At 55.4% G+C, this 22,342-nt stretch overlaps 1 protein-coding gene, 1 long non-coding RNA gene and 1 pseudogene across 2 annotated transcripts; 2 read left to right on the top strand and 1 right to left on the bottom strand.

The window, feature by feature from the left end:
* Positions 1-482: 482 nt before the first annotated feature.
* LOC107968381 (dynamin-1-like) lies at positions 483-7,447 on the top strand (annotated as a pseudogene).
* A 1,120-nt stretch (positions 7,448-8,567) lies between these two features.
* Positions 8,568-12,446, top strand: LOC107968382 (uncharacterized). Its single transcript, XR_008539357.1, has 2 exons — positions 8,568-9,101; positions 9,659-12,446. It is a non-coding gene; the product is annotated as an uncharacterized LOC107968382 (long non-coding RNA).
* On the bottom strand, positions 12,402-16,233 carry CIMAP1C (ciliary microtubule associated protein 1C). Its single transcript, XM_523118.6, has 4 exons — positions 15,770-16,233; positions 14,869-14,979; positions 13,916-14,029; positions 12,402-13,031 (listed from the first exon to the last, which is right to left on the bottom strand). The coding sequence occupies exons 1-4, from the start codon at positions 15,885-15,887 to the stop codon at positions 12,550-12,552; spliced, it is 825 nt and encodes a 274-aa protein (XP_523118.2). The 5' UTR covers positions 15,888-16,233; the 3' UTR covers positions 12,402-12,549.
* Positions 16,234-22,342: the final 6,109 nt, after the last annotated feature.

Here is a 22,342-nt window from a genome sequence, read left to right as displayed (position 1 = left end):
AGCTTCATGCTCTCCATGGACCACAGCTGGAGCGACAAGTGGAGACCATTCAGAACCTGGTGGACTCGTACATGGCCATTGTCAACAAGAACATGCAGGACCTCATGCCCAAGACCATCATCCACCTCATGATCAACAACGTGCATGCACCGCCTCATGGGGGTAGAGGGCTCCTGTGGCACTGGGGACCCAGGTGGCCATGTTGGCCTGGGGGAGATGCCGACCAGCCTTATGGGACCAGCCTCAGGAAGGGAGGCACGGTCCAGACCAGAGTTGTCCAATAGAAATATAATGTGGGATTATAGTGGTTCATGCTTGTAATCCCAGCACTTTGGGAGGCCAAGGTAGGAGGACGGCTTGAGCCCAGGAGTTCGAGACCAGCCTGGGCAACATAATGAGACCTCATCTCAATACAAAAATTTTAAAAAACAGCTGGGCTTGGTGGTGGCAAGTGCATGTAGTCCTAGCTGCTCCACAGGCTGACGTTGGAGGATCACTTTGAGCCCAGGAGGTTGAGGCTTCAGTGAGCAGTGATCTTGCCCACTGTACTCCAGCCTGGCGACAAAGTGAGATCCTATCTCCAAAAATTAAAAACTGAGTAGACAGGTGTCCTGGTGGCATGATAGGTCCTCAGTCCCCTCCCAGAACTGTGACCTTGGACAGGTGACTTTTCCTCTGGACCTCAGTGTCCTCATCTGAGTGAGAAAAGGGCGGTGGGGAGGCGGATCTTCGAGTCTAAGCGGTGTAGAAGCCGTGTCTGAAAAGCCATACTTGCGGCTCCAAGTCCAGCGCACAGTCCCAACAGGGCCCGGCGGGGCAGCCATGGCAGCCAGGGCAGCACAAGCATCAATCAGGTCCCAGTCTCCATCCCTCTTTGCCCACTCTCAGACCAAGGAGTTCATCTTCTCGGAGCTGCTGGCCAACTTGTACTCGCGTGGGGAACAGAACACGCTGATGGAGGAGTCGGCAGAGCAGGCACAGGGGCGCAACGAGATGCGGCGCATGCACCACGTGCTGAGGGAGGTGCCCAGCATCATCGGTGACATCAAGACGACCATCGTCAGCACGCCCACGGGGTCCCGTGGATGACTCCTGGCTGCAGGTACAGAGCGTCCTGGCCGGACGCAGGTACCAGGGTCGGCCCCCACGGCCCCAAAGCCCCCCAGCCTGGGCCGCGGAAGAAGTGCCGGACCAGGCAGGGCGCGCCCCCTCCCCGGGGTGGCGCCCACTTGAAGCGAGAGGCGGAGCTTAGAGAGGGCGGGGCTTGCCGTGGAGTGCGGGCTGCGGGGAGGGGTGGATCTGGGACGTTGGCGCCGCTGGCGGCGGGGCTTAAGCTCCGGTGACCGCCTCGGGCCGGCAGGAAGGGGCTTGCATGCATGGGCGTGGCTGGCACTGGGCTGGGGCGGGGCCTCAGGGTGGGCGGGGCCGCTCATCGCTCCTCTTTCTGTTCCTGGCTCCCTTTCGCCCGCAGGTCGCCCAAGTCCAGCCCCACGACGCAGTGCCGACTCCCCGCCGTGCCCCCAGCCCGGCCCGTGTTGCGGAGCCCTGCTCCTGGGCCTCTGCCTGCTGGGTCCACCCTGGGGGAAGCGCCCGTCGTACCCTCCACACCGGGGGCTTCCCCTGACCCCTTCGGCCCTCCCCCGGCAGGTGCCCTCGCGCCCCTCCCGGGGTCCCCAGGTGAGTAGGGGCTGAATATGACGGGAGAGGCCGCCGGACGGGCGTGGCCGGGAGGGAAATGGGGCTGGATTCTAGAACGTCGGACCTGGCCGCCAGAACTGGCCGTCTCCATCCCAGGCACTCCGACCGTGGGACTGGAGCCCTGAGTGGCGGAGAGCTGGCGGAGCCTGCCCCCAAAAGAGCACTGAGTCCCGGAAGTGGTCTTTTTGTGGAGGGGGCTGTGGGGCTCGTCCCACCTGCCCCCTTCTTTCCAGCACTTGCATGGCGCTTCCCTCTATTTTCACTCTCGGCGGCCGCTCCACACGTTGCATTCCTCCTCGTTTCTTCTTCCCGCTGTCCTCCATCCTCCATTCCGTCCAACCCCTCTCCCAGCCCCTGGGGAGCCTACCTCAGGTCAGAGAGTCTGAACCCCGAGATGTTCTGGGTGTGTGGATTTCCTTCAGCTACCCTGATGTCCCCACTTCCAAGTCCTGACTCCTTTGAGCCATCCCAGGGGGTGTCTGGCCACTGGCCCACAGGAGCAGAGGCCAGGCTGTGACTGTGTGAGCATCAAGGTGTGTGATGTGTGTGTGGATTTGCACACGAGTGTGAGTGGAAGAATGGCACCAGGCCTGGGCTAGGACAGAAGCAGCTGGGGAAGGAGCCTGGGGGGCATGGGCAATCTGATTTTTCCTCCACCCCCACCCCGCCCCCGCCCCCGCCCCAACCTACTGGGTCCAAACCAATGTGGTAGGGGTGGCTGCAGGGGCAGGGGTGGGAGAGTCTGAAGCCTGCTTCACTCCCAAAGATTTCTAAGGAAAAGCGTTCAGCATCCTCTGGCTTGGCCTTGTTGACCCATGGCCTCTTTCAAGGACATTCACTCTGATTCCCAGTGTGCCGTATCCACTGGCCACATTCTCTAAGGAAGAACAATAGCATCTGTTTTTGTCTCCAAATGACTGTAGGGTAGGGCTGTGGGTCCAGCGCCCATAAACCAAAATGAGGCAGGGATTGGGGCTTGCCCTATGATGCGCTGATGACCCACGGAGATGGGTAGAGGCAAGCAGCATAGCACTGGGCAAGAGCACTGGACTGGGAGTCCAGAGATGCTGCTTCACCCTGGGGCTTTAGGCAAGTCCCTTTCCCTCCCAGAGCCTCAGCATCCTTTCTATCAAATGATGACTCTCTGCCTTTCTCCCAGGGTGGCCGTGGGGATCAAGGGAGACAGTGGCCATAGGGATGCTGTGTTAACTGCAGATGTGGCTGTAGGAGCACTTTGCTAACTGCCAATGTGAGTTCAGACTCTTCAGGGTATTTGGCATCCAGGTCTGTGGTGAGGTGTGACATATGGGATGTAAGGTTTGATGCCTGCTCCGACTCCAGTCTTGCTAACACATGCGAAACATTTAGCAAATCATGACCCTCCCTTGGGGAAAAGAGCAGTCTAGGAGAGCTTCAAGGCAGCCTGGCTTCAACGCAGTCCGGGGCATGACTGAGATAGAATTATGTGGCGAGGAATTGGAGGGTATCTGGGTACAGAGCTGCAGTGTGGGCAGAGGTGTAGTGTGGGCTGCATCCAGGACAGCCACTGGCCAAAGCAGGGAACAGAGACGGAATGAGGAAGAGCTCTGTGGGGAGGGTGGGGCATAGGGTGGAGGACCTTCAAAGTCCGAAGAGTTTGACTTTTGGGGCTCAATGCTGCAGGCTGTAGGGAGCCATGGAAGGCTCTTAGGTGGGTCAGACTCTCTGACCTGAGGTAGAGAAATGACAGCTGGACATTAGTGAGCAAGCCCTGTCTCCATGAGCAGCTCAGGTGGTCCTCTGAACACACCAGGCACAAGTGTGCAGGGAGCTGGTGCAAATGCCTCTGTGTGCAGGCGAGCTTCTGTGTTGTGACTCTGCCCACGTGTGTGGATCAGTGTGCTGAGTGGCTGCACACCCAGATCTGTGCTGCACGTGCCGGCCAGTGAGGGTGCTGGGCACTGCGAGGTGGCGGGGAAGGAGGCATGTTAGGGCACAGTCTCCAAAAGGCCTCTGCGAGTCCACATATGCTTCTGGAGGAAGGGGCCCTGCACACCACAGACAGGGAGTGTGCTTCCGTAAAAGGAGCACTCAGCTGGGAGTCAGGCAGGCTGGCCACTAATCCCAGTGCTGTGCGACCTTAGGCAGGCCCTACACCTCTCTGGACCTTGGTTACCTTGTCTGTAAAATGGAGGAAGGCTAGAATGGCTGGTAAATCCTCAGCTCTGTGAGCCATCTGAACCTGCTTTGTTTTACCAATGAGGAATCACCCATAATGGGGGGAGACTAGAGCCACTCTAAACCTAAAGCAGGATTAGATGGTACATGGAGCTGAGCATTTGCTATTTTAACTTTGTGTTTACTTTCATGGATATATTTCATGTGTATATTTTCACATATATGTGTATATGTATGTGTCTGTGCGTGTATGTGCACATGTGTATGTGTACATGTGTGTGGGTATTTGACTAGTACATCAGACCCTGATTTCACAAATATGGCTAAAGACGAGGCTAAAACACACACTTAAATTTTAAAAGTAAGCTGATTTTTAAAAAAACGCTAAGTAGAGTTCCGGTGGCATCTGAGTGTGGCAAAAGTCCTGATGAAAGGCGACAAATGGCTGCAGCCCTGGTCTGAGTGTCCCTATCCCCTTCCTGTCTAAGGGACAGTGGATTCGGGGCCCCGGCCTCCCTGGAATGAGAGATGCACAGACTGGGCCCTGATCTCCCACCATGTCCTCACAGCCCCAAGACAGAATGCCATGCGGATTGGCAGGAGACCTCACTGTGGGGTTCTTGGAGCCAACCCTCCAGGCCATGTAGGGTCCAGCCCTACGGGACTTAGTGGGTGTTCTCCCCGTGTGCGGAGACGAGAGATTGTAATAAATAAAGACACAAGACAAAGAGATAAAGGGAAAACAGCTGGGCCCAGGGGACCACTACCATCAAGACGCGGAGACCGGTAGTGGCCCCAAACAGCTGCGCCCGCTGATATTTATTGTATACAAGACAAGGGGGCAGGGTAAGGAGGGTGAATCTTCTAAGTGATTGACAAGGTGAAGCAAGTCACGTGATCACAGGACAGGGGGCCCTTCCCTCTTAGGTAGCCGAAGCAGGGAGAGAGAAGGCAGCATATGTCAGCGTTTTCTTCTATGCACTTATAAGAAAGATCAAAGACTTTAAGACTTTCACTATTCCTTCTACCACTGTCTACTACAAACTTCAGAGAGGAACCAGGAGTACAGGAGGAACATGAAAGTGGACAAGGAGCGTGACCATTGAAGCACAGCACCACAGGGAGGGGTTTAGGCCTCCGGATGACTGCGGGCAGGCCTGGATAATATCCAGCCTCCCACAAGAAGCTGGTGGAGCAGAATGTTCCCTGACTCCTCCAAGGAAAGGGAGACTCCCTTTCGCGGTCTGCTAAGTAACGGGTGCCTTCCCAGACACTGGCGTTACCACTTGACCAAGGAGCCCTCAAGCGGACCTTATGCGGGCGTGACAGAAGGCTCACCTCTTGCCTTCTACATCACTTCTCACAATGTCCCTTCAGCACCTGACCCTATACCCGCAGGTTATTCCTAGGTTATATTAGTAATTAAAAGCTAATGATTAATAATGTTTATAGTAATGATTGGTAATTGTCTATGATCATCTCTATATCTAATTTGTATTATGACTATTCTTATTCTAATTATTTTCTTTATTATATTGAAACAGTTTGTGCCTTCAGTCTCTTGCCCCAGCACCTGAGTAATCCTCCCCCCACAGGGCCACAGGCCCCATGAGATCTCTGAGGCCACAGAGTGTGTCCACACACGTGACCTCCAGGGTGATTCGGGCCAGAGCACAGGAATGGCCCAGGCAGAGGTGGCCTGGGCGTGGGCAGAGATGGCTCAGGCTGGGCCTGAGGCATCCAGGGGGCTTAGCATCGCATCTCCTCGGGGGGGCCATCTGAGACTGCTGGGCCAGTGAAGAGGCTTCTCCCGGGTACCCACCCGTCCTGTCCAAGAGAGAACAGCCAGCCCCACAGCCCCAAATGTCTCTGTCCTCCAAGAGGCCAGATGTGAATCACAGGAATTTACAGCCCAGCCTGGCATGGGATTTATGAGTCTGCCTCCAGCCAGGGCTGGTGGGGAGTGGCCACTGTCAGCCCCCCATTGCCGCTGATGGATGAGGCTGTTTCCTGTAAGACAAACTCCCTCTGTGGCAGGCAGTGGAGGGAGACACATCCAGGCCCTAGGGCCAACCCCATACCTGTCCCAGAGCCGGATCCCTCGTGCCCTCACAGTCCACGCCTCCCCTTGATCCCCAGCCCTACACAGTGACACGCAAGCAGGAGGTGCACCCAAGGGGCCCAGCTCTTAGCCAGAGCTCTGCCTCCCACACTGCCATCTGCACCCCCTCCCCATGACCTTTAAAACCTTTCCATCCCAGGGCCCAAGCCTTGGGACCTGCCCAAGGTGGGATATACCACACTCAAAGCCAGAGTGGATCTCTGAGGTAGCCCAGAACACACACACACACACACACGCACGCATATATACACACATATGCATGCATGCACATACACAGTACACAGATGAGAAACCAGGGTCCAGAGAGGAATGGGCCTTGCCCGAAGTCACCCAGCAGCACAGTGGTGAAGCTGAGACCCCAGCCCACAAGCCCCCTGGACTGGTCATTTCAGTATCCGGTCACAGTGGACTGTCATGTGGCCACAGGGGTAGTTTTCACCTCCAAATGCAGGTGCCTCTCCAGAGAACAGACAGACCTGGGTTTGAGTCCATGCCCCACCACTCTGTGTGTAAAAGTCATAAACTCTCTGTGCCCGTTCCCTCACCTGAAAAATGGGGATCAAAATAACCCCAACTTACCAAGGTTCTTACGAGGTTCAAGTGAGAGAATGCAGGTAGAGCCGCAGGACAGAGTGGGCCCCTGGCACATGCTCCCTGAGTGGTAACAATGGTTCGCCACTATCTCTCGTGTCTCAAGGGGCCCCGCTGCCTGATTTGCTGCGGGCAGGAGGAGCAAGGAGAGTTTGAGTGTGGGACTGCAGGGCAGGAGTGAGGCCACTTCCTACTGGAGGAGACCCTGGAAGTCTCCCTGGAGGTGGTGGCATCAAGCAGAGGATGTAGAATTCTGTTTCTCTTGCTCTGAAGCTGACTGGGGGCTTCTTGAGTGCCACAGGGATGGAGGGAAGCACCCTACCCTGAAAGCCTAGCCCAAGCTTCTGCCCTGGATGACCTGAGGAGGAGTCCCTCCTTTCTCTGGGCATCAGCAAAATGGGGCCGGGAGGACTAGACAACACTCCCTAGAGGCGCCTTTCTGCTCTGGCCCTGTTGCAAGCTGGAGAAGGTCCTCCAGACCCACCCTCTGCGGTACCCAATTATTGCCACTGGGCGGCAGCAGGGAGTAAATCTGCGGTCCGGCCTCCTTTCCCTGCCGGCCAGTCCCTCTCCCAGCACCCGGTGGTCTTTGCTCCTCCGTCCCCCCCGCCAACTCGCCAGAGAGCCAGAGCTGAGCGTCCTTCACATCCAGACATCTGATGCTCCCCTCAGCCCTGCAGAGAGCCAGCATGCTGGCTGCTTTTCAGATGGGGAAACTGATGGCCAAGAGGTGAGGACTTGCTCAAGGTCACGCAAGAGCCAAGTGTGCCCACAGCGGAGGTGGTGTGAAAGGAGACTGCGGCCACACGGACCTGGCTGGGATCCTGGTCCCCTCACCTCCAGCTGTGTGTCATCGGGCAGGTCACCCACCCTCTCTGAGCCTCAATTGATATAAGTGCTGAACACATGAAGTCACCGCTTTGTTTCCAATAGAGTTTATGCCCCAAGAGTGCAAAGACATGTCTATCACTCACCTCAGCGCCCCCAGAGCCTGGCGCAGGGTGGGATTCGAAGAATAGCGCCTGCCTCCCAGGGCCTGCCTGGCACTCAACAGACACTGTGTCTCTTCAAACTGCAACCCCCCCAACCTGGCCCCAGCCCTGGATCAGCCTCACCTCGCCTCATTCCCCTCCCATCAGTCCTTCCTGCAGGACACCCACCCACCTGGCCTTGAGGGGGGGCTCCTGCTTACCTCCCCACCCCATCCCTCTCGGCCCCCTTTCTCTGTCCCAGCCTCTCCCTCATGTCGCTCTCTCCTGCCGAGCCCCTACTTGGCTCTACGCTGTTTACAAGACAATGATGACAGTTTTTATTTCTCTGTTTTATCTCCCTTCCTCCCCTGAAGGGAAACGTGCTTCCAATCTTCCAGGAAAAAATGAAGGCTCCGGATGAGAAAAAGCAAACAAAGGACAGTGGGACCATGGGCGTCCCCACCCCCACCACCCGCAGGCCCCACACTCAAACCAGCGCCTGTGCCCACGCCCATGCAGCCGTCCTCCGCCAGGCCCCAAGAACGGCTGTTACTTTGGGGGTAATTGAAAATGTTGATCATTATTCTAGAGGATAAGTAGGTCACAGGGACACAGGGAGCGAGAGAGAGAGAGGGAGCGAGAGAGAGAGAGAGAGAGAGAGAGAGAGAGGAAACCTGGTCATGGGAGAGGATCTGGGGGAGAGAAAGGCCAGCTGGGAGGATGTGGGTGTGGAGAGGAAGAGGGAGCAGAAGGAACGGCAGGGCGGGCAACTCTCCACCAGTGAGCAGGGCCACGGACTCAGGGGGATGTGTCCTCCCACCAGCCCCCCACCGCACCCCGAAAGGAGCCGGGTGGCAGGAGCTCCTGTTTAGTCCTCCCGTACCTGAGCAGCCCCGAGAGTGGGTGTCTCTGAGTGCTGGGAGCAGGAGTGGGGACCTGGCTTGTCTTCATGGGGGTGCCCTCTCACGACCACGTGCACAGCGCCAGAGGCCAGGTCCCAGGCTGGTGGGCTGAGAGCAGCCAGCGGTCCCCTCTCCTGGGGGAATGCAGGGACTCTCCTGACCTCCCTCCCATCACCCATCCCACCTCTCTCTGCATGTCGGGACATCTCGTGGTTTGTGGATTTACTACTCCAGGGCAGTGAGGGGCGCCAGTGAGCCTGGGTGGGCGCGTATCTGTACATAAGATGAGATGCCTGGGAGAGAGGGATGGGGCGGGGTGTTTGAAGGCAGTGGTGGTACCAGGTGTGTGTGTGTGGAGTAAGGTGTGGGTCTGTGCATTTGTGTGTGTGTCTTGCCCCACGTGTGTGCAGTAAGGGACATGTGTGTGTGCACAGCCCCTACCTGTGTGCCTCCAGATGGTGTGTCCATGTGTTCCTGCAGGCAGGGCCCGTCTTCTGCTCCTGGCCCAGGGCCACCATCCCCCCAGGTCCTGGGAACCCGAGTGGTGATTGGCCTTGGGGATCCCTCCAGCAACAGTGGAACAACAGAGACCAGCCCCCACCCCAGCCAGTGTCCAGGAGGCTCGTGGGACTGTGATGTCACCACCAAGCCCTGGCTGAGGTAACCCAACATGGAGCCAGGCCTGTCTTGCCCCCTAGAGAGAAGGGAGGAACCTCAGGTGGGCCTCCTGCCAGGCACTGAGCCTCATCCACCCTCCAACATCTGCTCGTGGCGGGAGAGGGTGAATTCCCACCCTCTCATTGACACAGCCTCAGACCTCCTGGAGGCCAGGGCTCCAGGTGAAGACCAAGTCTTCGTACCCCCGGACCCAGCCAGAGCCTGGCACAGGGCAGGAGCTTAGCAAATGTTTGTTGAATGAATGAATGCACGGATGGGGGCTTTGTGTGTGATCAAGTGCCAGGCTCTGGAGTCTAGTGACCTGAAGATACGGATTCAAGTCCTGCAAGGATCAAACCAGGGCTTCCTGCAAGGTCAAGCGAGAACCCCCTGAGTTGTTCAGAAGGGGCCACGCAGCAGTCGGCCAGACCTGGGAGGCCGTGCCTGACCTTCTGCAAGTCACCTCTCTGGGGGCACTACCACAGGAAAGGCAATGTCAAGCAATGGGACTGCTTCATCCAAAGGTCAATCCCAAGCTAAATAACCCTGTCATTTTGCAGGCCGAGGCACAAGGGAGGCCCCATTCATCTTCCCTGGAGTCGGCATCCCTTTGATCGCGGGGCCATCTCATCTGAACATCTTCACCCGCCCCACCGCCAATATTCCTTCTGAACCCTCCATCCTCCTTCTCCCCTTCCCTTGGGACCATAAACCCACCCCAAGAGTGAGTCCTAGCTCCAGGGCCAGCTCCCAATCCTGCCTCTGTCTGGTGGCAGCTGGGGCCAGGCTGAAGGTCTGTCCTAGACTGAGCCATAAAGGCAAAAATAATACTTACTCCTAATAGAAGTAAAGCACCTCACCCTAGATGAGCCCTGGTCCTGGTCACACACAGAACCTAGACCTTTATTTAGAGATGGGCCATTAATTTGTCACGTGGGCTAGGTATGGTGGCTCAAACCTATAATCCCACTTTGGGAGGCCCGAGCAGGAGGATCACTTGAGGCCATGAGTTCGAGACCAGCCTGGGCAACATAGCAAGACCACGTCTCTACAAAAAGATTTAAAAATTAACCAGGTTTGGTGGCATGTGCCTGTAGTCCCAGCTACTGCAGTGAACCAAGATTGTGCCACTGCACTCCAGCCTGGGCAACGGAGCAAGATCCTGTCACAAAAAAAAATTATCACATGGCCAAAGTTATTTCCAGGCTCTGAGTGCCAGCTTCCTCATCTTTCCAACAGAGGGCCTTCACCTGGGCTAAGTGTTAAATCAGAAAACCCCTATTCAGAGGTTGGCCTGCAGTTCCCTGACCTGGTAACACTGGGGAGCATTGGCTGCTGTCACCTGCCAGCTCCCACCCCCACCCAACACTTACAGACCAAGCATCACTAATTTTTGCAGCTGCCATGATAAATGGCACTGTCAGCAAAATGACATCTTTCTAATCTGCCACAAGACAGACGGGTCCCCGAGCTCCCGCAGCCTCCCGAGAGCCAGCCCAGGCCATCCTTGTTGAGAGGATGGGCAGATGCAAAGCCCAGGGCCTGGGGGCGGGTGGGATGGAGAGGAGACCTCAGGGCCCAGAATCAAGGACATCCCTAGTGGGGTTTACCACAGGCTCTTTTCTAAATATTTAGTTGTATGTGTGCTTTTAAAAATATTCCAAAGAATATTATATGCTCTGTTCCTTTCTGACCAAAGTTAGGGCTTCAATTCAATTTTCTTTTCTTTTCTTTCTTTTTTTTAGACAGGGTCTTGCTGTATCGCCCAAGCTGGAGTGCAGTGGCACAATCACAGCTCACTGCAGCCTTGACCTCCTGGGCTCAAGCGATCCCCCCACCTCAGCCACCTGAGTAGCTGGGTCTATAGGCGCCAGCTACCATGCCTGGCTAATCTTTGTATTTTTTTTGTAGACACGGGGTCTCGCCATGTTGTCCAGGCTGGTCTTGAACTCCTGACCTCAAATGATCTGCTTGCCTTGCTCTCCCAAAATGCTGGGATTTCAGGCTTGGGCCACTGCACCCAGCCTCAATTTTCACTTTAAATTAAAACCTGGAAATTGTTCAGGTTTATAAGGATGAACCATTAGACACTGGTTCTGAGGCGGTGCTCTCTTCCTGTCACCCTCTGCTCTGCGGAACAGTCTGCCTCTGCCTGAGCCATTGGGTCTGGGGGCTTTCTCACCCCCCTCCTCCCTCCCACTCCCTCCCTGCTCCCACCCTCCCACCCAGCCTCTTTGCTGACCTCAGCCGCATCCCCTCCATGCCTCACGCTGGCCTGGGACTGCCAGGTTCCTGTGTCCAGGAGTAGAGGTGAATTGGGGCTCTGGATGCCAAGAACAGAGGAAGGACAAATGCCAGCCCCAGAGACCCTCACCTCCTCAAGACCAACAGGAGCTGGCACCTGTCCGCCCAGCAGCAGCAAAGCCAGAGCAGGTGCCAGCCAGGGTGGGTAGGCACAAGCCTGGGCTTGAAGATTGAGACAGCGCTGCCCCCTCCTGGCTAATTCATGGCTGCTCCTCTGACAGGTACTGCCAGGCTAAGCTGTTGAGGTTGGGGACATAGTGACCCCAAAAACAGCATGTGACAAGCTGACCTTCCCTGCAGTCTGCCCAGCTGGGAGCTGCCTCCCACTCTGCCCATCCTGTCTGAGCTTCTCCCAAAGCATCTTCCGGCCCTCACTCCTTCAGGGCAAAGCCCGAGGCCCCTCCCAGCTGCCCACAATGTGGCCCCGGGTAGCAGCCTCGCCCCCTGCACCCCAGGCCCCTGCTGCTCTGTGCCTCCCCAGTTCCCTGTCACTGCACCTGCATGCTTTGCTCTCACCTTGACCTCCACCTTCGCCCTCCCCAGCAGTCTCCTCTTGTCCTCTTAGGTCCCTCCCCGAGGAAACTCCTCTCCCAACTCCCAACCAGAGGGACTCCGCTCCTCTGCCTGCACCCCGACCTGCCCTGCCCCTGTCTCGGGGACTGCACAGTGTCAGCACAGTCCCACAGTTCTGGAACTTGGGGGAACCTAGACCTCTTCCAGGCCTACCCTGTGCACTGTCTAAAGGGCAATCCTGAGCCCAGAGAGGGGCAGGAGCTGCACAAGGCCACACAGCCTGTAGTGGCAGTTAGGACTGGAATGCAGCTCTCCCGAGTCTCTGCCTGGGGCTCCTTGGAGGACAGACACATGGCTTCCCCACCTGGTGAACCAGAATGGAATTCTTCAAGGACAGGGACTGTATCATTCCTTCCAATGTCCCCAGCCCCTCACCCAGAGCAGGACCCACAGGAAGCAACTGTGAACAGAAAAGGAAAAAACAAATACATGGAAATATATCTCTAATGTCTTCTGTGTGCTGGACACTCAGCAGGTTCCGGCTCTGCTACTAGAAATCTTGGTCAAATTGCTCAATTTGGTGTAGAAAAATAATTTCTGGGGATGAGGGGCAGTGAGTGCCCCAAGAGGGACCTCAGTCACAAATGTCGATGACCAGTGGGCACAGGTGGAGTGAGTGCTTGATGCCCATGGTGAAAGCAGGGATGTGGGGCTTGTGAACAGTGACCTGCTGGACCTCGTGGGAGCCAGGGCCAGGCCGTGGCGTGAGGTCCAGAGGGTAGGCGAAGCGCTTGGCCATGCTGTAAGTAGGGCTGCGGTTCTGATAGATGGATGGCTCAGGTCGGGCGTACGTGGTAGGTCCAGGGCCTCCTGCCACATCCTCCTTGTAGAACCAGTTCTTGTCCCTGGAGGCCAGACTGTAGCAGGGAGCAGCTCGGCTGACAGGGGTGTTGGGCCCCAGCAAGAGTGGCATCTGGTACTGGTTGGGAGCCGGGTTGGGGTCCATCACTCTGTATGGGCGCCGGTAGCCAAACGTGTACTGGGGAGCCCTGCGTTCCCCCGGTGGGTGGATCTTCTCAAAGTAGTACTGGCAGGATGCGAGGGTGGGGTTCAGGCCTGAAAGGGAGTGGCGGGAAGGGAGGGCTCTCAGAGCAGGGAACAGACCTCATTCTCTGCTAGCCAACTGATGGTCCTGGTTATCCACTGTGACCTCAGGCTGACCACCTCAGCAGCAGGGCAGGGACATCCAAATGGTCACTTAGGCCGGGCGCAGTGGCTCACACCTGCAATCCCAGCACTTTGGGAGGCTAAAGCAGGCAGATCACAAGATCAGGAGTTCGAGACCAGCCTGACCAACATGGTGAAACCCCATCTCTACTAAAAATACAAAAATTAGCTGGGCGTGGTGGCGTGCACCTGTAATCCCAGCTATTCAGAAGGCTGAGGCAGGAGAATCACTCCAACCCAGGAGGTGGAGGTTGCAGTGAGCCGAGATCACGCCACTGCACTCCAGCCTGGGCAACAGAGCGAGACTCGATCTAAATAAATAAATAAATAAATAAGATGGTCACTTAGGCCATCCTGACATCAGGATGGCGACACAGTGGTCATCATGTAAAAAAACATAATGTCATCATAACATCCCCCTTGGATTACCCCCAGATGCTACAGTGTCAGCATCCAGACATTGTCCCTCTGACAGCGACACAGAAACATCCTGAGATCACTACAGTCTGTGAGCTCGTTCGCATGACAATATTGCATCCACAACGGGAGCTCCATGTCATCATAACGTCACCTGGTGACATGCTGCATGTCATAACATTGACTTCAAGACATGGTGATGTCAGCATTGCAATGTCGGTGTCTTGCAGGGAGATACCGGCATCCAGACATTTCCAAGGAGGAAGTCTTGACCCTTTGCCCCTGCCCAGGTCCTAAGGGTGCACCCCACACCCCAACCTCCCAACCCCCAACATCTGTCCATAACCCCATCTTACGCAGGTTGGAGATGCGCTCCTCCATGGGGACCTGCGGGCAGCTGGACATTCCAAACCGAGTTATTTTGGGATCCAAGAGATAGCAAGGCCCAGGGCTGCTGTGGCACACCATCCCTGCAGGGCAACCAAGGAGAGGGCCTGGTCAGCCCCAAAGGCTGCCCCACTGAACACCTGGCCTGCCTCCAGGCAAGATCTCCCTCCCACTTCAGATTCTGTGGCTCCTGGGTGTTTGGGGACCCTTGATTTCCTCATCTGTAAAATGGGACTTTTAACACATGACCTGGTATTTTCAACAACTTGCTCAGAGGAACAGTAAAATAACAGCTGCCCAGCAGCTTGGGCAGCCACCCACCCAATCAGGGGTTGGGGCCAATGGGGAGTAATAGCCCTGTGGCTGCTGTGGGCATTCAGAAAAGGCCCAGCCAGGCCAGGGGCTTACCTTGCTGAGGTGGGTATTCTCCCCAGGGAAAGGCCTGACAGGCGCCCCATATCTCAGACCCCTGGGTACATGCCACCACACCCTGCCCAGCAGCATAGGTCATCTGTGGCCTCTGCTCCTGCCCTTCCAGTGGGTTCTAGGCCACCTGGGGAGCTCTGGGGGCCACCACTTCCCCACTGGCCTCCTAGCTGTTCCTGCCTGGCCACAATGGCAAGTGACCCTAGCAGAGCATGGCGACCGGAACTGAAGGGCCCCAGCCAAAGGCCAGAAAAAGGAGACTCTGCTGTGCCAGCTGGACAGGGCCAGGATCCCCTATAGGCTCCCTTGGGAGAGGCGGCTAGGGTATGCCCATGGAGTTGCCCCACCCTCAATCCCCGCTGGCTTCCTCTGGACCCAGGGGGCCCCTTGAGTGTCTCAGATTCCCAGTGGCTACAGAGAATGGCTCCATGTCTCTCCCCTCAACCTCCAACAACAGCTCCAACCCCAGCCGGATGACTGGGGTGGCAACGCTCACGCTTCTCTGAGTGCCGGCTATGCAGGGTATAAGCTGGTGCCTTGAACATGGAGATGTCATGATCTATGTAGCCCGTGCAGGATGGCCGGAGGTACTTGGCGGGCCCCGGACCTGTAAGGATGGACAGGACAGCCCTCAGCCTGGGCCCACCAGGTCAGAGGCAGGGGAAGCCCCAGTACAGCGCACCATGGGAACATTGGGGGTCTTTGTTCTTGCTGCTATCACACTGCCACGAGCCCAGCATCCATCCAGCTGCTTCGTTTGGGGGAAGGCAGTATTTCCAGATAAAATGCAGTTTCCCTTGGACAGACAATGCATAATAAGAAGCTAATAGTTACAGTTAATTGAGAACTTATTCTGCTCCAGGTTCTCCACTAGGCATCCGACGTGGATTATTTCCGTTAAGCCTCCGAACAATGCTGTAAGGTAAATGCTCTTGTTTTTCCCATTTTACAGAATATTGAGGCTTAGAAATATCTACCCACATATCACAAACTAGTAGTGTGAAGATTCTAAGACAATCACCCAGTAGAACCCAAACCTTTAATCCCTGCACTAAACTACTCCCACTTAGAGCACTAGTCAGTCATTACCAACATAGTAAGAATTAGTGTCTGCTGTCCCTTGAGAGTAAAATTGAAGGGAAGTGAGGAAAGCTAAAGCTGAGACAAAGGCTCCTAGTCTTTTTCCAAAGCGGGCCTCACTGCAAGTCCCATGCTCCCCTCCTCCCCCACCCACTTGGACAATCCCAGCAGCCAACACTGCCTGTGAGGGTCAGCTTGGAGGCTCAGGTCTTCTGTAAGGCTTCAAGGAAGCTGGAAGGGGCTTTGCAGGAGGTAGGCTGGAAGGAGTCCTGGAGAGAGGGGAGGGGGCCCAAGCCCAGGGTGGGGATGGCTCTCACCTTTGATCTTGGCCATGATGACAGGGGTCTGCTTGACCTCCTGCCGCGAGGGCAATGGCTCCTTTTCTGGGTGCTGTGCAAAGTACACAGAGCTCCTGGTCCCCTTGGGCAGTTTCATGGCTGGGGCTGGGGAGGGAGCAGCAGCAGCTACAGCAGGGTCTAAACAGCAGTCAAGGGGCTAGAGTATCCCTGCCTGAGACCCCCCACCCCCCACCCCAGACACGGAGGAAGCTGGGAAGGAAGACAGTTCTCCAGCTTGAGCAGCTAAGGCTGTCTGGGGCACAGTCAGCACAGGCCCCAGCAGGCTGGAGCTGGAGATGACGTCACGGCAGAGCTTGGACTGTGAAACTCGTAGTGTTTATTTCCCCTGGTTGCCATGGCGCCTGAACTGCGGCGTGGAAATTCTATGCTGGGAGCTTAGTTATGGAACCCTGACTATCCCACTGTCCCCCATCACCAACGAGGCCAAGTGGCCTGGGGGTCCCCAGGACCCTGGGTCAGGGAAGGGAAATGGAGAGATGGTGTTACGTATCAGCCAGCGCTTCTCTCCCAGTGGGTGCCCTAAGGTTGGGGAAAGGAATGGAAAGGGTTGGTGGGTCATGGGTGAAGGGTTTGTGCAGCACACACAGCCCCCTGGGGGCTCTCTACCCCCTGCCTCTCCCACCTACCTCCCAGGCTCTGGACATGCCCTCCCTTCTGTCAAGTCTGTTTTTCCCCTGGCAAAATATCAAGTCAATTATCACTAAGGTGTGACTGATAGCTCCTCCCCAGAATCCTATCCCAGGGCGTGGTATCTTTAGAGATCCATGTCTAGGTCAATGGATACAAAAAGGAGTGGGAAGCAAATAAAGGAGGACAGAGGGGTGGTGCTGAGCCTTCAAGGGGCTGCTTCCTTTGCCTGTGACCAAGAGCACTCCCTTGGCAGGGGAGCAGTTGGAGTTGGAGGGCGGTATGAGAGGACACATGGAAGGGGAGGGAAGGCAGCCAGCCCCATCTGACGGATGGATGAGCCCCAGGCCTGAAAACATGCTGGGAACCTCTTCATTCCTAAGAACCCAGGAGGCTTTTGGGGGCCTGGGGCCTGTCACCTCCACTGGTTCGTAACAGACTGGGGATTTGACCTGAACCGGGTCAGTGGTGTCCATCTCAGGAACCAGATTACTGCTGGCTTTAGACAGGGTGTCTGTCACCACCCCAGTACACAGTTAAGAAAACTGAGGCCCGGAAAGAAACAAGGACTTGCCCAAAGTCTCCTATTACATCAAAATAGCAGAGATGGAACCAGGACACAAAACCCAGGGCTCTCCTTGGATCATAGTCTCTGATTGAATAGAAACCAAGCCATGCTCTGAACACATTCCAGCCAGCAGGCACAGCGAGGGCTCAGAGCAGCAGGTAGGACAGGCATGCAGGGTGTCCAGAAGCCCCTGAGGGACCACAGGCCTCAGAACAGAGGACAGGGGCCCAGTCCCCCCAGCAGCAGACCCTGTGTGCCCCCGCATGCCCATGGGGCAAGTAAACCTCTGATTTCTGGGTAAGGGAGGGCTGAGCCAGGCTGGGGGTGACCCAGCCTCACTGGCCTCAGGCCAGGGCCAATGCTATGTCCTCAGCCCCATCCGCGTCAGCTTTTCCTGTAGGAAGCTGCGAGCCCTGATGGTACCCCAGTGCTGAGAGGGGCCGGATCTGGGGCTGGGACCCCCACCTTCCTGGTGAGCGGGCAGTCTCCAAGTATTTCAGGCCCCGGGAGCCTCCTGCCTTCCTCCCTCACTGCTTCTGCCCCATCATCCTGGTGCACAGCTCTTCGGGAAACTAGGCCACCCCGCACCCCAGCAGGTCACAAGTCACTCCAATTTGTTCCAAATGCTCCCTTTCCTCCAGCTCTGATGGAGACCCAGCTCACCCCTGGAGGTGGCCCTCGGCCCTCTCCGAAGCTGGCTGCTCCGACATTCACATCCCTTGTGCCTCAGAGTCCACAGTGGCGTGGGTCTCTGGCTGCCTTGGTCCCCAGACTCTGCCCTCCCCATCAAATGCCCCATTCCTCTGGGGCACTGGCATCCAGGTGTGTCCCCCTTCAGCTCCTCAGGGCTGCCCTGGGTCCCTACTCATAAACCTAGTAGCCGTGGCTCGAGGCCACCTCCACCCCACCCCAACTCCTGCCATTACCCTGATAGCTCAGGCCTCCCCAGGGACCACCACCAATGCCCTGGCCTCCCCGTTCCCAGACCTCCTCATGTGCAAACACCTCCACTCCACTCCCTCACAGGCCGGTCCCCCACTGCAATCCTGGGCTTCCCACCACCTCCCGCAGCACTGACAGCCAGTCTCCCTGGGAGGCCATCCCCTGCCCCCCATCGCGGAGACCCCAGTGCTGACCCTGCACTCCCTGCACTTCTGCATCATCCTTCAGGCCCCTCCAGCTTTCACCACCCTCCTCATCCAGCCCCTTTCCTGGAACATCCCAGCCCTGCGTCCCCCAGGTCTGCGTCGTCCATCTGCATCAGGCAGCTAAAGCTGTCAGGACAGTCTCATGCCCAGAACATTGGACCTGCCCTCCTCGCCACCTGCCACCCACCCCCACCTCTGGGCAGCCTGCCCTCCCCCTCTCCCCCACCCCCAGGGATCATCCCCTGCATGGCTCACTCTCCTCTGTTTGCCTGGCCATCCTTCCGGCCCCCCCATCCACCTGCCCCATCAGGCTGGGCTCTGACAAGTACCCCCCATCACAGCCTCAGAACCGCCGTGTCTTTTGTCATCGGCTCCCACTTCCCGCCTGGGACACTGTGGATTGCACCCCTCTCTTTGGACTTGCGCCTCTCATCTGGCTCCCTCCTGTCACACTCTAGATATCCTAAGTCCCCTCTATCTATTCAAACTGTCCCCCAAGCCCACATGCTTCTCCATCACTGCCTGTCCCTCTCTGCCCAGCCCACAGACCACCTTCCCCACAGAGGTGTTTTCCAGTCGTCTCCATTCTCACCTCCCTCTCACACTTGACTTAGCCTGAGTTGGCTCCAGGCCCACTGCTCCACCCGAAAGAGGCTTAACTCTTGCAGGTGGCAGCTGCTTCCAAGGGACACTCTTCATCCTCTAATGCACGGCTTCTCGGCAGCACTGGCAATAAATGCCAGCCCTGCCTCACTCATGCTGCCTGCCCCTCCTGCCGGCTCCAGGACGCCCTCCTGCTTTCCTTCTGTCTCTCGGCTGCCCCTGCACTGGCTTTCTTCCTGGCTTCCTTCCTTCCTTCCTCAACCTGACCTTTCAATGTTGGCATATGCTTATTCATTGCAAAGGGGAAACAGTAACTTTACAGAAGAGAGGCCTGGCAGGCATCACCTCAACCAAGTGATACGAGTCAACATCCCAATGATTGCACAATAGATGTTTGCCTCTTGGTTTTGTTTGTTTGTTTTTTTTGTGGGGGATTTTTGGGGGAGACAGAGTCTTTTGCTCTGTCACCCGGGCTAGAGCGCAGTGGCGTGATCTCAGCTCACTACAACCTCTGCCTCCTGGGTTCAAGCAATTCTCCTGCCTCAGCCTCCTGAATAACTGGGATTATGGGAGCCTGCTACCATGCCCAGCTAATTTTTGTATTTTTAGGAGAGGCAGGGTTTCACCATGTTGGCCAGGCTGGTCTCGAACTCCTGACCTCAAGTAATCTGCCCTCCTTGGCCTCCCAAAACGCTGGGATTGCAGGTGTAAGCCACCACGCCCAGCCAGTTATGTGTCTTTTGATAGGCTGCGTGAGAAGGGCACGGCATCACTTCCTAGGCATTCCTGCCACAATACAGAACCTGAATTTAATCATGAGGAAAACAGACAAACTCAAACCAAAATTTACCTAAAAGAACTGGCCTGTACTTGTCAAAAATGGCAACATCATGGAAGACAATGAAACACTGAAGAACCATGCCAGATGAATAGACACGCAGAAGAAAGCTGAGGTTTTCTTTTGTTATAAAGGATATTTTTGGGAAAATTGGCAAAGCTGGGGAGAAAAAAGTCTATGGCTTAGTTCAAAGTATTGTACCACTGTTAATTTCCCGGTTTTGATCATTGCACTCCAGTTATGAAAGAGAAGGCCCTGTTCTAGGAAATACTGCTTGAGCCCAGGAGATCGAGACCAGCCTGGACAACACAGTGGGACCCTGTCACTACCAAAAAAGAAAAAAAAAATAGCCAGGCACGGTGGTATGTGCCTGTAATCCCATCTACTCAAGCAGGAAGCTCCCTTGAGTCCAGAAGTTTGATGGTGTGGTGAGCTCTGATGGCACCACTGCAGTCCAGCCTGGGCAGCAGAGCGAGACCCTGTCTCATTTTTAAAAAAAAATTTAAAAAGAGGAAAAACTCACTGAAATATTTAGGAATAAAGGAGCATTATGTCTGCAACTTACTTTCAAATGGTTCAGAAAAATAGAGAGAGAGATGGCCGGGTGTGGTGGCTCATGCTTGTAATCCCAGCACTTTGGGAGGCCGAGGCGGGCAAATTACGAGGTCAGGAGATAGAGACCATCCTGGCTAACACAGTAAAACCCCATCTCTGCTAAAAATACAAAAAATTGGCCAGGTGCGGTGGCTCACGCCTGTAATCCCAGCACTTTGGGAGGCCAAGGCGGGCGGATCACAAGGTCAGGAGATCGAGACCATCCTGGCTAACAAGGTGAAACCCTGTCTCTACTAAAAATACAAAAAAAAAAAAAAAATTAGCCGGGCGTGGTGGTGGGCGCCTGTAGTCCCAGCTACTCAGGAGGCTGAGGCAAGAGAATGGCGTGAACCCAGGAGGCGGAGCTTGCAGTGAGCCAAGATGGGGCCACTGCACTATACTCCAGCCTGGGCGACAGAGCAACACTCCATCTCAAAAAAAAAAAAAAAAAAAAAAATTAGCTGGGCTTGGTGGCACATGCCTGTGGTCCCAGCTACTCGGGAAGCTGAGGCAGGAGAATCGCTTGAACCTGGGAGGCAGAGGTTGCAGTGAGCTGAGAATGCACCACTGCACTCCAGCCTGGAAACAGTGAGACTCCATCTAAAAAAAAAAAAAATAGAGAGAGAGAGAAAAGAATTTAAAATGTGGTAAACAATTAACATTTGGGAAATCTAGGTGGAGTATGTGGGAAACATTTGTAATCATCTTGCCACTTTTATCTAAGTCTGAAATTATGTCAAAATAAACATTTTAAGGAAGAGACGTTGGTGTCTCAGGGCTCAGTTGCTGGGTCTTCCTCTCATTTTGCACCACGCTCCTCTCTCCCGGGCAGTCTCATCTCCTCTGGTTGCTTTAATTCCTTTATCGATACCCCAGCAATCCTGAAGTAAAACTTCCCCTGGCTAGACCTTCTTAGGAGCACTAGGCTCACATATACAGCCGCCTGCACAGTGTCACCTGGGTTTCTCACAAGCACCTCGAAATCAACATGCCCCAAGATTTCCTTATGAGATACCCCCCTGGTCCCTGTCCATCTCAATCCATGACACCACCACCCACCCTTCTAAGTGCCCAAGCCAGAAACCGGGGCTTGTCCTGGACACCTCCCTTATCCCAACTCCCACATCCAACCCATCGCCAAGTCACTTTGGGGAGCCTGTAAGTTCCCCAAAACCAGGGTCCTGTTTATTCACCTGTGTCCCCAGCCCTCAGCATCAGCATAGTGCCTGACATATGATCTGTGCTTAAGAAATATTTGTTGAATGAATGAATTTGTTGATCAAGGAATGTCACTTCTTTTCATGGAAGCAGAGTCCTGCTTTCTGAGCCCCAGGCACGTGCCAGGTCTGACTCACTGGACTGCCATCTACGATGTGCTGGCTTCTATCAGTAATCTCTTGCTGCATAACAAATTACTTTCAAAATATAATTGCTTGAAACAGCAACCTCCTTCTGTTGCACACAGTTGCTGTGGGTCAGGAGTTTAAAAGTGACTTTGCTGGGTGGTTTTGGCTCCAGGTCTCTCAGGAGGTGGCAGTCAAGGTGGCAGTCAAGGTGTCAGTAGAGGTCAGACACGGTGGCTCATGCCTGTAATCCCAGCACTTTGGGAGGCCGAGGCGGGTGGATCACTTGAGGTTAGTAGTTCAAGACCACCCTGACCAATATGGTGAAACCCCGTCTCTACTAAAAATACAAAAATTAGCTGGACATGGTGGTGCATGCCTGTAATCCCAGCTACTCGAGAGGGTGAGGCAGGAGAATCACTTGAATCCGGGAGGCAGAGGTTGCAGTGAACCAAGATCACACCACTGCACTCCAGCCTGGGCAACAAAGCTAGGTTCCATCTTAAAAAAAAAAAAAAAAAAAAAAAAAGTAGAGGTTGTATTAATCTTAAGATTTGATTAGGGTTGGCAGATCCACTTCCAAGATGGCTCATTCACATGAGTGGTGAGTTGATACTGGCTGCTGGCAAGAGGCTTCAGTTCCTCTCCACATTGGCACCTCCACAGTCTACTTAATTATCCTCAGATCATGGTGGCTGCAATCAGAAGAGAGCAAGGGAAAAGCTACCATATCTTTTCTGACCTCATCTTGGACGTCACTTCATCATTTCTGCAACACCCTATTGGCTGCATAGGGTGGCTGTATTCAAC

The sequence above is a fragment of the Pan troglodytes genome, chromosome 16 (genome assembly GCF_028858775.2).
Source record: "Pan troglodytes isolate AG18354 chromosome 16, NHGRI_mPanTro3-v2.0_pri, whole genome shotgun sequence".
Taxonomy (NCBI): domain Eukaryota; kingdom Metazoa; phylum Chordata; class Mammalia; order Primates; family Hominidae; genus Pan; species Pan troglodytes.
This window is presented reverse-complemented; position numbering and strand designations above follow the sequence as displayed.